The sequence below is a fragment of the Enoplosus armatus genome, chromosome 4, assembly GCF_043641665.1.
Source record: "Enoplosus armatus isolate fEnoArm2 chromosome 4, fEnoArm2.hap1, whole genome shotgun sequence".
In the NCBI taxonomy this organism is placed as follows: domain Eukaryota; kingdom Metazoa; phylum Chordata; class Actinopteri; order Centrarchiformes; family Enoplosidae; genus Enoplosus; species Enoplosus armatus.
The window spans coordinates 21,272,459-21,285,578 of record NC_092183.1 but is presented as its reverse complement, the minus strand read 5'-3'; the positions used below and the strand labels follow the sequence as shown (position 1 = coordinate 21,285,578).

Here is a 13,120-nt window from a genome sequence, read left to right as displayed (position 1 = left end):
AGTTTTCATAAAAAAATATATATATTTATTTCAAATCAGCTCTTTGGCAATAATAAAGTGTTATTTAACGATTTGGCTATTAGATCTGCTGCTTTTCCCCTTGAAGAGACACACTGTGACATAGCTACTGTAGTGCGTTATTTGTGGAAATTAAATGAATACATGATCCTCTTAGCGTTGAGTCTTGTGTGCTACTTTTGTGAAAGCTTGTTTAAAACCACAGGGGTTACACGGCCTTATTAGGGCCATCAGCATCGGCCTGCATGTGACCCTGCAATCTGGCCCCATTGTTTCCCACCTCAGACTTAACGCCTCGTCTCCAAATGGTTACAGCTGGCTCGAAGAAGGACGCGCGCAAGGCTGTTTGAAAAGCTAAACAAATGCTCATAAAATGTTATTATTCATGTTCTGTCCCGATGTTTCTGTGCTGTATGTGTTGTAAATAAGATCGTCCCTGACGATCCAAATATGGAGTCATTAGAGTCATTAGCTAAGTAGCTGAATGTGAATGGATGAGTCGGCGCTCTTCGGGGCGCCTCATTATGCAGGCGCATTAAAAGAAAGCAGTGGGGGACAAATGGGTGGTTAAGGGCACGAACAAAAAGAGGGGCAGGGACCGCGAGGAGGGTCAGAATTCAAATTCTAAGTGGGAAGATGTCCCCATTGTCAGTGGGGTATATAGCAGGCAGATCAAACTCTCCATCCGGCGAGTTTGTGCGAGTTGGCGGAGCAGAGGAGCTGCCCGTTATCGCTCAGTGAAGATCTAAAGGCCAGGATTCAAGTATCACAATGGCCTCCTCGCACTGCATTTGGATTGCTCTATTTCTTCTCTCGGTGATGACAAATGACATTGGAGTATTTAGTCGCGCAGTAGACACGCTGGGATTTCTGTCAGAGTCGCCGAAAACTGCAGAGAAAGGAACCTCTGGACCAACTTTACGCATGGGCGCGTTGAGGCGGTGGAGGCGCGGGGTCGCGGAGACGCACCGGGAGCGGTGCGCAGAGCTGGCTGCTCCTTGGCTGGGAAACACGCAACAAGCCCCCGAGGATAATGCAACGAGGTTGCAGCTCCGTGTTCGACCGTTTTCTCCGGGAGCCTCCCGGGGGCCGGTGTTCCCGGGAAAATCTCTTTTCAGCTTTGTCCGACGGGTTTACCGCTGCTGTCAGGAGGGACTGAACTGCAGGAGCGTCAAAGGAATTCAAGGTCGCCTGAGAGGAGGTAAGACAAAGTAGATACGGCTAAAGCTCATGTTGTGTCATAATAACCTTTCTTACGCTGCAGAACTGAAATGTGTTGGCTCAGGTAGGCATGGTGATTTACAAAGAGACGCGCAGGGGGCCCTGGTTGGGCTTGGATCAGGTTTATTTTCCATGTGGTTAATTGTACAATGTAAGTCAGAAGAGAAAGAGCAGCCCTGCTTATTGAAGACCCCTTTTAGTCTCCAGATGAAAAAGTTACTTCCAGGCCAATGTGGATGACGCAATGAGACAGTTTGTAAAGAGGACACGGTCGTGGTGTTCAGGTGAATATCCACCCGGAGGACCGCTGACGGCACAGCAGTTTTGCAAAAGATAAAATGACATTTGAAGATATACATATGCAATTTCGCACTCAGCGAAGCCCATCCAGTTAACATGCAGGGGATATGTAGGGTTGAATGAGTACATCATCATTAAGCAGGAACAAAATGATGCACCTTAAGCAGCCACATGCAAACATGTATGGGGTTGAAAGCGTGACACTGCGCAAAACTGTCACAAGCTGTAGAAGTGAAGGCAGAAGCAGTTTGGAGGACATTAATGGCTGGATTAATGCAACTGTGCAGAGGGGCATGTCATCTGCATACAAATGAGTCTTAGCCCGCACCAACAATTGTTGAGATATCCTGCCGACAAGATTAACAAGGCATTAAGGAGTGAAAACATCACCTCCGTGGTGGAGATCCGGCTCCGATCCCTGGGATTTATCAAACATGAGTGCATGTGCTGCTCTGTGACATGAAATGCTCCGTCTTAAACTGAACTGTGACTCTGACACACTCCTGACTGCCTCCTCCTCAGATACAGATGTGGAGTTTCTCCTCAGCGGGGAGATTTTATCATTGACAGCCATGAGAGCCGAGCTTCACCTCCAACTTTCCAACCCACAACATCTGGATATCCATCCTGTGCTTTCATCTTTGACAAAGCGCGGCCTTCCTACAAGGTAAAAACTCTCTATGATCTTTATTTTTTACTAATTTACTTAACTTCAGTCACTCCAAAGATACAGACTGATTGTTGGACTGGAGGCCTCTGGGAGTCTCAGGCCTGGTTGTAACCAGTTGACTCTTGTCTCCTTTAGGTACAGTTTGTGGTCTCGGGGCAACGTGGTGGAGCTGAGAGTGGATCTGCTGTTCCTCTTCCAGAGTCTGCAGGAGGCGGTGGGCGGTGCCGAAGGGGGTCCCAGCTTGGTGAACATGCGGCGGGTGGTGTTTTCTTCCAGGGGGGATCCACCAGGAGAAAAGCCTGTTTCAGGGGCTCTGCAGGACACTGATGGTGATGTGTGGGGGGATGGGCTCACCAACACACTGCCTGTTCTGGAGCTGGGCTTGGTCCTGGGCTGCAGTCAGGCTGGATCAGGGGTGTCCTGTGGAGCTGGCGGGGTTCACCTCTCACACACACCCTTCATGGCTCTGTACTACAGATGAAGCGAGACCGGACTGCAGGGAGACATTTCACCCGTCGACTCACTCTTTTTATGAACTGAACATACAGTCGTCTCAAAGCTTACAAGCAAATGATGCACTTCAACGTCAAATCTATTAATTTATAAATGTTATCTTTTGTCTATATATATATATATATATATACACACACACAGATGTAAATAGTGAATATGATATACTGTAACTTTATGGAGTCATTCTTTGGTTATTAAAGCTCAATCTAACAATGGCTCGTTACCAAAGTGTGTGGCCATTTCTGTTAGTGGACGTGGTTCAGTCGACTTTGTTCAGCTGTGTTCCTCTTTTGGAAACTCTGGTCCCAGCACCTTTCAGATATGCGTTTCCATTTAAAGAGGTTTTCACAGCTGGTGGGAAAAGGTGGAGAAAAAAACCACCTGGACAAACAAAGGGCCTGTGCATGTGCTGGGGACCCTGTTGAACCTTGCTATGGCTTCTCTTGTTAGACTGTTATATCAGAGTGTTACTTAAGTTATTTTGGCGTTCACAAAGTTGCATACAGTTCCAAAACGCTTCACACTCTGGATGCTGCGGATTCACAGGCTTGTCATAAGACATATCACATTTAACACAAGACTACTGACAGCAACTAAAACTAACTCACAAATTACTCAACCGCAACTCAGAGATGTCGGAGTCGGAAAAACGGCAGCAACGCGTTCTGATAAAATAGCACATTTATTAAAAAGAGACAGCATTTATCAGCATTTCGCAGACATATGCCACATCTGAGCAAGATCAGGGGTCTCTAATACATTTCTCAGTCCACCTGCTGCTGCCTACAGCCCTCAGAGAAGCATTCATTTATCCAGCACACGTATGTCTGTGCAGCAGGACTCGTATATAAGCACACACACACACTGTGTGATCGGTGGCAGACCTCGCTCTGTGTGTGTGTGTGTGTGTGTGTGTGTTCTGCTGCCTGGACAATGGACAGGTTGGATTGATGTTTCGCTGTTCAAATTTGTCTCTGTTTAAATTCATCTCACATGTTCAGTTGCTTTGAAAATGAGAAACAAGCAAAGATAGCGACAAGCTGAAAATGGGTCATCTCAAAACAAATGTACATTAATTACAGAGCAATCAAAGGGACTCTTTTAGGAGGAAAGTTTCAAGAAGGTGGGGCGTCATGGTCGGGGGAATAATTAGTGGGGACAACAAATGTGATGACAGGACATGACATGTTTGCTTTCCCTGGTTTACTCACTGCACCAAGCGAGGAAAAAAAACAAAAAAACAATGAAAGAAATGAAGAACCTTTAGCACGATGTTAGGACATTGTGTTTCAGAATTTGGATGCAATGACGGCAATTCTTTGGTTCTTGTGTGAAAAAAAAAAAAAACCCCACTGAGAGCAGATCTTCATTCCACTCCAGCTCATTCAACTGTGAGATGTACTGACAATAACAAGTCTGAAAAAGGCTGCTGAGGAGCTAAATAAGACACACGTACACATTTCACACAGTTCTCTTCCGTTTGTTTTTGAAGAGGCTAATCTGACAGAAGCAAAACAAAAGAGCAACCTCAAGGCGAATGATGGTAAAGCACAATGTATTCAATAATTCAAGGCAACAAAGACAAACACACAAACAAAAAAAAACTACCCTAATGACATGACAATGACATGAATTTTAAAATACATGAGGCAGTGCAAAATGTCACACCAATAAAATATCACGTTTTAAAAACTCAAAACAAAAACAGATCCTGAGGAAAAAATTCAATCATCAAACATATAAATCCAAGAGTATTATAAAATATCTCCAGATCAGCCCCACTTTAAATTATATATAATAGAATGGAAGATCCCACATTTTCAGACATAATCTCATTTATTTGACTTTCCGACAGTCAGTTCATCTGGCTGCCTGTTAAATGTTTTTTTATATTCTGTACCAACAACCGTTCCTCCCCAGAAGAAAGGCCACGAAGTCTTCCTCAGGAGAAAAAAACAAACAAAACAAAACCCTAACACCCCAGCTACAACACAAAAGTGATGAGAGCAAAACTGTTGTCACACGATAAATAGTGTGATCTTGTACCTTATATACACACGCAACTGTGTAGACTTGAGAGGAACAGAACACGGTGACTTTGGTGCTGAATTAAATGAACTCTTTGCATCTTTTCAGCAAAAACAAAAAAAAGGTGCTTATACGTCTTAAATATGAATTGATTTTACAACTTAAAAAATACAAAGAAAGCGAAACAACAGAACTCCCAAAACCGCCAACAACTGACCGAATATTTTCTGGCACTAACTTCTTGCCCAGCATCAAACAAAAAGGGAAGGAGAATCGAGGAGCGAGGAAGGATCCACAACACCTGAATTATTAACTAGTTTTTCAAGTACTGCATATGGCAATAGCAATACTGGCAGGGAGGGGTCAGGGGACATTTAAGACGCATTAGTGAAACAGGCAAAGTTACAAAATCATTCTTGGAGTAGAGCTAAGCACTTAGGGGAGGTAACTAGATACATAAATAGGAGGGTTCACAGCACAACTCCACTAAAAATGAAGAACAAAGCTGCTTTTCAGTACGCATGGAAAGCAAAAAAAGGATATCATTGTCCAAAAGCTGAGACCAAATCACAGTCAAGGTGGACTCTGATAATGTGGCCATGTAGGAAAAAAAAAAAAAAAAGGCTCAAAGATCAGATTTTGTCCCGCTTGCTCAGTCAATTCAAGGACCAGAACATGTAGCTTCATTGCACTGAAAATTCACACTGAATTAACAAAACAGTCCACATTAAAACGTTTTAAGACAACAGATTTGAAAAGGCTGAGTGAAGGATGCGGGAAATGCAATAAATGTTGATTTCATAACGTCTGGTAAACATTTGATTTTCTACTCACACTGATGTTATGCTTTCTCGTCTCTTACAGCAGGTGGATGAACGTGTGTTACACATAGAGCAACTTTGGGGATGCATGAAGCAAGTGATTTATTATATTAACATTGAGCTGCAGCAGCCTGTTCTCTCAGTTTCAAATAACATGGAGGGCTGAAGTTCATGGCCCATCAGAGTCAACACTGCGTTCGGTTTTAAATCCAAAAACACAAATTAATGACAAAAAGAAAAAAATAAACCTATTACAGCTGTCCTCCCAGTTAGCCACTGATGTAAAAAGTGGCAAAACACGATATTCCTTTAAATCAATTCAATAGTGATGAGTGAGGGTACTGTATGTCCACATACACCCGATGTCATCCACTTGCCACAGTGGCATCACAGAACTGTATTTTCCAAGTGATTGGTTAAATTAAAAGAGGCCACTAAGTTTTCCTTTTCTAATGACATAAAAAAAGACATTCTTTGGTGAAACAAAAAGGCAGGCATGCAGAATTAATGAACGAATAGAAAAAGGCAAAAATCACAGAAAATACAGTGATGTAAAGATCCTGACTCACTCGAGCTGAAGCGGTTCACAGCATAAACTTTGCCTCTCACTAAATGCAAATGTGGCGTCTCTCGCTGAAAGAAACTGTGGAAGGTTCAACATTCTCATCTTGTGTGTTAAAATGGATCCATCTATGAAAAACCTTTAATTTGTGATCACCGTTGTGGACACTTTTCATGGCCCTGGATCAGTATTTGGTGGAACAATACCAAAGTATGCATTACTACACCTCTCCAACAGATTTGTGAAACCCAACCAATTTTACGTAAAAGGCAAACCCACTTAGACAGCAGACAGCAAATAATCCAGCCAGCTACAGAGCTGGTTCAATTATTATTTCAATTATGTTCTTCTTTCAACAACTTATGGCAAGGAGATGATGGCACGTCAACAAAGAACTAGATCTGAGTGGAAAGACACAAAAATGCGACAAGTTGAGAAAAATGGGAGCCTCTCAAACGGCAACTGTACTGTTCCACTAACCGTCTGATTCGTGGTTTCTATTCTATTTAACGAATTTTCAAGGAGCACCATTTCCAATTTGAAGGTAACATGTCTGACCAGATGCTAAGCAGGAGTGTTAAACAGAGTGTGCCTCCTTGCTACACCCAGTACAAAACAATGCTTTTTAGTTAATAAAAAGGGCCTGGACCAATCACTCCTGAGCACCCCTTAGCTGCTGAAATGTGGTTTCAAACCGTGCAGACTGGCGTCTTGTAAATCCTGCCCAGCCTCTGAGTGGAAATGACTAACATTGTTCAAAAGGGTCAGCAGAGGTGGATGCGAAACACATTCACAAAGAAGCGCACGGCATACACTTCCTACGTCTCCTTTTCTTTCCTCAGCAGCGTTTGCGTCATCCCATAGTGGCTTTCCGAAAAGTTATTGTCTCTTTTTGTCCTCCGTTGTCACGATTTTGTCCAAATCTTCAGGCCCTCTCCTGTGTGTATGCTTTTACCTGTGCTGCTGTTGTCACCTTGATCCCTGACCCGCCCCCCTCCCTCCCTCCCACCCTCTCTTCATAGTCTGTCTGTCTGTTTGACTTCTCCTCGGTCGCTAGTCGTAGCTCACAGCCGACAGAGGCAGAACAGTGTGGGGATGAACACCCCAAACGCCACGAGGATCGGAAACATTAGGCTGCTGTTGTCGGCTGCGTATGGGTTTGGTGTTCGGGGGCCTGACTGGACCCTGTTCTTATTACCAACTGGGACCTTTTTCTTCCCACCTTCCTCGCCTCCCTCACTATCCTCCTCTTCTTCCTCCTCGTCCTCGTACTTCTCCAAGCCAGGGTGAGGCTGAAGTTTTGGCACATCTGTCAAGTAAAAAAGCATAAGGGAAGAAGGGCGAGGGTAGTCCAGATCACGCAGAAAGAAAATCGGCACACAAATAGTCAATAGAGTATCACTACTGTACTAAAAGGCTTTCATCTGGTTGAGCAAGACATTGTAATCTACTCAATATATATAGCTTATTTGGTTTTTATGCAGAATGATGGGTATGTTTGCAGTCTCAGGACTCACCTTCTAATGTCCCCTTCATTACATAGAGAGCACAGACCTTGGGGTTGTCATAATAACCCTGAACGAACGAATGAACACACACACACACACACACACACACACACACACACACACACACACACACACACACATCAGTAAAAGGGCAGACACAACAGTGCCAAATGTAAGCAAAAGAGTAGTATTTTAATACCATACAGGAGTGATGATAAACATTGTTTTTTTTTTTAACAATTTACATCATCTTTTTTGCTTTCAAGAAACAGTTAATAGTTGGACCCTTAGCTTAGTATGATGCTCAATGTGACACAAACACAATAATTAAAAATGTCCTTCATTTGTTTTTGTTCTAAATGTATTACACTGTGTGATAAAAAGATGATTTCTGCTGGACAAGTGAAGAATGCAAAACAAAAACACCTGTGCAAGAGAGATTTTATCATTTAATTGTTAGAATAGTTTAACGTGCAAAAAGAGCAAACAGTGTGTCCCACTTGTATCTTTTTAAAAGGAGAGAAAATGCAGAGAGGGCCAGTGATATACAAAAAAATAAAAAGAAAGAGGTCACTGCAGACAAATTGAAGTATGCCATCCTACAAATTTAGCCTACAGCCAGATGTTCTACAAACCCACTGGAAACATGTTTTAGTTTGGGGCATTTCTATATTACAGGACATATACATATGTATGCATGTATGTATAGCTGATCCCCCATTTCCACTCTTTATGGTAAGCAAAGCAGCTGTAGCTTCTACCTTTTTTTTTTTTAAGAAACTCTCTCCTGTCGTAACGTGACTGTCATGACATAAAATTAACGTATTTATAATAGTATAATAGTACTTCTTTAAATGCTACCTCATTATGTACCTGAAGGTTGACATAACCAGAAAATCAATCAACACAGTCAACAGAGATTAGAACAATGCCGCCCTGTAAATGATATTGAAGTAATATGCATTTTCCAATAATCTGTTCCTGCATTATGTTCCACCTGACCAACCTGTTTGAGCAGGATCAATAAATCAAGGAGTTGTCAAAAAGTTAATTGAAAGTGTCACGGTAAAATAAGCAAACTGGCACTCCTTTTCGACAGACAATGACATCCACAAATGTCTCAGAAAATTCAAATAAAAAAACGACTAACCTTTACAAACTCCGCAGTGAGCTTGCCGTTGAAAGTTGACACCTCTCCTTGCACGCTCAGCTTGCCACGTCTAATGGAGAAGGGCACTATTTCATCGTGAGCTGTGCTGTGCCCCACTCGTTCAAAGATATCCAGGTCCTTCACCACCACATGGCCATTTAGACGGACGTCAAAAACCTGGAAAAACATATTCCCAAATCAACAGTGATTAAAAGCTAATCCACACACACAGCCTAACATTCATGGTGCCATCAAAAGAGTGCACTGACTAACTCCCAGAGAATTGTCTGAACACCAGTGTGCAGCAAAATGTATATTAAAAACAGAAAAAAATGACATGCCTGGATTCATACTGGATATGAAAAAGCATATAAGCACGTGGAAACCCTGCTCAGTGCATACACTGTCCTTTCAAGCTGTGCAGATACAAATGACAACTTTATTGAACACACACACACACACACACACACACACCGATCCATTTATTTCCATACCTTTTGCTGTGACTGGGCGAAGTAAACTTCTGCATACTTCATAACTAGTATATAGTCTCCTTCCTCACGAATGGGGATATCGTATCCAAAAGTGTCCTCATTGTAGCGCTCTGTCTGATAAAGAATCTGGTCCTCTGGACTGGAGCGCAGTATTGGTAGGCGCACCCCATAATCAGATGCTACAAAAGGAGAATAGCATCAGGTTCAGTGTGTACTTTGCTCACAAGGCCACATTAATAGCTGCATTACTGGGAAACCGATCATGTCTTAAGTCAAGCAAAGTACCAAATTGCACAAGCCCTGACCTTTTCCTGCACTCTATGAAACACAGTACCCTTCTGTCTCAAATGGCAAGTTACCACACTGCCTTCACTCTAACTTGGAATTACAGTGTCTCTGCCTTATAACTGGAGCCCAGAATGACTCTCTACAGTCAATTGATCATATCATCACCTGCTTCCTCTACATGCTGAGAGGGGCGGAGCTGTAGTCCTCTATGCTGACTCCTCATTAGCTCATGGTTACTTGCGGAAGCCAGACCATGCAGATCTTTCTGCTGGAAATGTCTGTTACTCTAAGGAACAGCTTTTACCTTCGCAGTGTCGCTGCCGGCAACACCTTACAGGTGAAGCGCAGCAAGACGCGCAGGCTAATATCAGCAGTTAACCGCTGATAATATCGACTCACCTTTGCCAACCTTCCCTTCCAACGGGTCCTTTTTGAAGTGAATACCGTGCACGTCCACATGTGCTTCACCCCCGGCATTTACAGCCCAGATAACCCGTTCCGCGAGGCTGGGGCCCCCGCCGTCCGCCCAGCACTGCTCTGCCAGCAGCGACAGCACCGCTGCGACCAGCCCGACGACGAGCTGCGCTGTGACCCGCTGCATTGCCACACACAGCCCGGTCCTAGACACAGAGACACACAGCGTCTGTATCTGCTTGCTTGCAGCACAGACTCAGTTGCTGTACGGAAGTAACCCTTCCACATGTAACATTAACCACATAAGGTTAGCTAGCGCAAGGGGCTACCCAGCTTGTCTTGGTGACATGCAACATGATATCTGTGAGTTAGCCAGTATGCTAACGTTAACAGTAGCCCACCAATACCGGCAGTAGCATTAGCACAAAAGCACAGACACTCAGGAAATGAAAGTGAAATTATAAAAAATTACCCTAGCTTAACGTTAACACATTCATGATATGCCGCAGCTGTATTAATCAGGCAAACACTAAATGATAACGATAAATTAGCAGCGAGTAAGGTTGTACAGTTGGGCTAGCAAGCTAGCAACCCTACCTGTCCAACCAGAAATACTTGGTTTATGATGAGAGCTCGGCTAACGTAAATGCAAATGTCTCTTACCTTCCCCTTCCACAAATATCTTCAACCCGTCTTTTGCCAATGTGTAAGCTTTTCTTTGCAGATACAGTCTCACCAGGTGCCGATACACTGTACGATAACTTTACTGAGTGCAGATATTCTCAGTTTCTGATGGCCACAGCCTGCAACACCGACTTTCATTCAATGTGTGCATTTGCTCTGCTAGCTACAGCGGCTGCAAGTTAGCAGGGGGCGGAACAGTGCTACCTAACCTTAGATTTCCCATGGCCAATGAGTGACAGATACTCTGTCGAATCACAGTTTCCTGTTAAGATTTCCTGAACCATTAAACACCATTTCACGTCAAAGACCAATCACATCCTACGTTGTTTTAACAATGTACAAATGTCAATAGTATCAGAGATCTCAGAGGTCATAACTTTTGAGGGCTGTTAACAATTTCTGCCCATATTCCAGCCTTGGTTGACAGAAATGGGAAACTGAAGCCCTGTGTCTTTTTTCCACGTCAAGTGAGGGTTTTGAGAATTTCATTCCCTGAGTTTGGCCTTCCAGGCAGATGATTATACAGTTTATGGTACCCCCCCCCCCCCCCCCCCCAGACAGAATAGCAGTCCAAACGTTAATCATCTATAACCAAAAACTGACAAAATCCACATTGTAGAGCTAGGTCAGTTTTAAGTTAAGAGCATTACAGGGCTAAATCCAGGGCAAGAAACTCACTGAACTTCAATGAAACCACAAATATGCTAAAGAAAGGGCATTTTACAGAATTATGAATGCTAATTTTACTTCCATTATTGATTGCATGCCTTATATTGTTGTTATAAAGTAGTTTCCTTTGTTAATCATTAATCATTCCAATCCTATAAGAAGGTATTTTTTTAGGTATTTGAAGTGACCGGGGTCGAGTCAGTCACCAGTTCTACTCACACTGACAACCAATAGTAAGACAAATTCAATATTATGTTTCTTACATTATTATTCAAAGGACTGGAATGTAAAAAGAAACGGATAGTAATATTTTAAATATACACGTCTTCTTTAAGAAATATTGACGCCCCCCTCTATCCGGTATTGTATGGTCCGAGTCCTGTCCAATCAGGAGAGTCCAACGCAGCGCGCACACGGTGCTCTCGAGAGTTGACCAGAGAGGAATGAATGAAGATAGTTGCTATGGCAACAGCAATACCTCTATGGATGACAGGTGTTTCATGATTGTTTTTTTTTTACGTAACACGTTGAAATACCCTTTATCATTAAATGAAGCAGCCTTGTGTAATTAAGATGTTTGCTTAAGCTGGTGCTGAAGATATTCCGATATCTGCAATACATTTACAACAGACTCCTACAAAGTCCTAATGTTTCCACCAAGTACTCTGCCTAAGCATATGTGAAACATTTGTTGCTGGCGCTTGCCACAGTGTTTCCCAGAGGCAGCACGTAATAGTTCAGTGTGATCGTGGGTGTTGCTGTGCCTGCAACAGTCTCTCCTATTCTGTCTACATGGAAACTAGTTGTTGCACTGAACATTTTAGTGTCAATGTTAATGTGGTCATTTCTAACTGCTTTTCATTCTTTTACAAATATGTTACCAAACAGTGAATAGAAATAATAACGATAATATAATAATAATAATAATAAATGATACATAGAATTACTGCACCTGTTTGGTATGTAAGAAAAGCAAATAAGCACGGCATCTCTTTATGATACACTTCATGCATACTGTGTTACCATCTGATATGTATTCAGTAATATCTGTAAAATGAATGTGTTTTCAGTGTGAAACATTTGACAAAATTAGCCAAAGGTCACACAGGAGACACAGCAGTTGTTTAGTTTGAATTTTCATTTGATTACGTACACAGTTATGGTTCTGCACCGTTGCTGCAGGTAAAGCGTACCGAGCCGCAGTCTAGACGTGTATGAATAATGGATATTATAAGGAGGTTTGCAGTGACAGCACACAGTGCTCTACCAATATACTGATAATGACATTTCGACATCGGCCTTATAGACAAACAGTGGAGATTAAGAAGTTTGACATAACCCTAAGAGGTCCAGACCAAAATAAGCTGTTGTCTACATGTTTTTGAGTATGTATCATTTCATTTCATTTCTAAATAACAAACAGAAAACTATTTTCTACTATGTATTCCCTTTGGAAACATCACCACAGAAAAGGGGGCTCAAATGTAAACACCTTTTTTATTTTTCTACAGTTAACTTGGCGAAATATTTTGTTTACTTTGTTAGACAAAAAATGCAAATGTGCATACTGAATTTAATAAATGTCTCTCTTTGGCATGCATAAAAATTGCTTCGACAACACAGGTGTGTGGAACGCTACCACAACTACAATCATATTGACATTGACATACAGTACAGGTACAACATAATCACATCCACTGTAAATACAGTTCACATATGTCATTCCTACTGTAAGACAGGGCAATATGGATTTGGGGCGAATAACATACATGAAATGTAT

The 13,120-nt window shown here is 42.4% G+C and overlaps 2 protein-coding genes across 2 annotated transcripts; one reads left to right on the top strand and one right to left on the bottom strand.

Moving 5' to 3' along the window:
• The first annotated feature begins 931 nt into the window (after positions 1 to 931).
• On the top strand, positions 932 to 2,690 carry LOC139283823 (uncharacterized). The gene is made up of 3 exons (XM_070903864.1): positions 932 to 1,219; positions 2,062 to 2,206; positions 2,345 to 2,690. Exons 1-3 carry the CDS (start codon positions 943 to 945, stop codon positions 2,688 to 2,690), a joined length of 768 nt encoding a protein of 255 aa, XP_070759965.1. The 5' UTR covers positions 932 to 942.
• A 4,507-nt stretch (positions 2,691 to 7,197) lies between these two features.
• mlec (malectin) lies at positions 7,198 to 10,174 on the bottom strand. The gene is made up of 5 exons (XM_070905032.1): positions 9,973 to 10,174; positions 9,286 to 9,464; positions 8,792 to 8,968; positions 7,651 to 7,708; positions 7,198 to 7,442 (listed from the first exon to the last, which is right to left on the bottom strand). The coding sequence occupies exons 1-5, from the start codon at positions 10,172 to 10,174 to the stop codon at positions 7,198 to 7,200; spliced, it is 861 nt and encodes a 286-aa protein (XP_070761133.1).
• Positions 10,175 to 13,120: the final 2,946 nt, after the last annotated feature.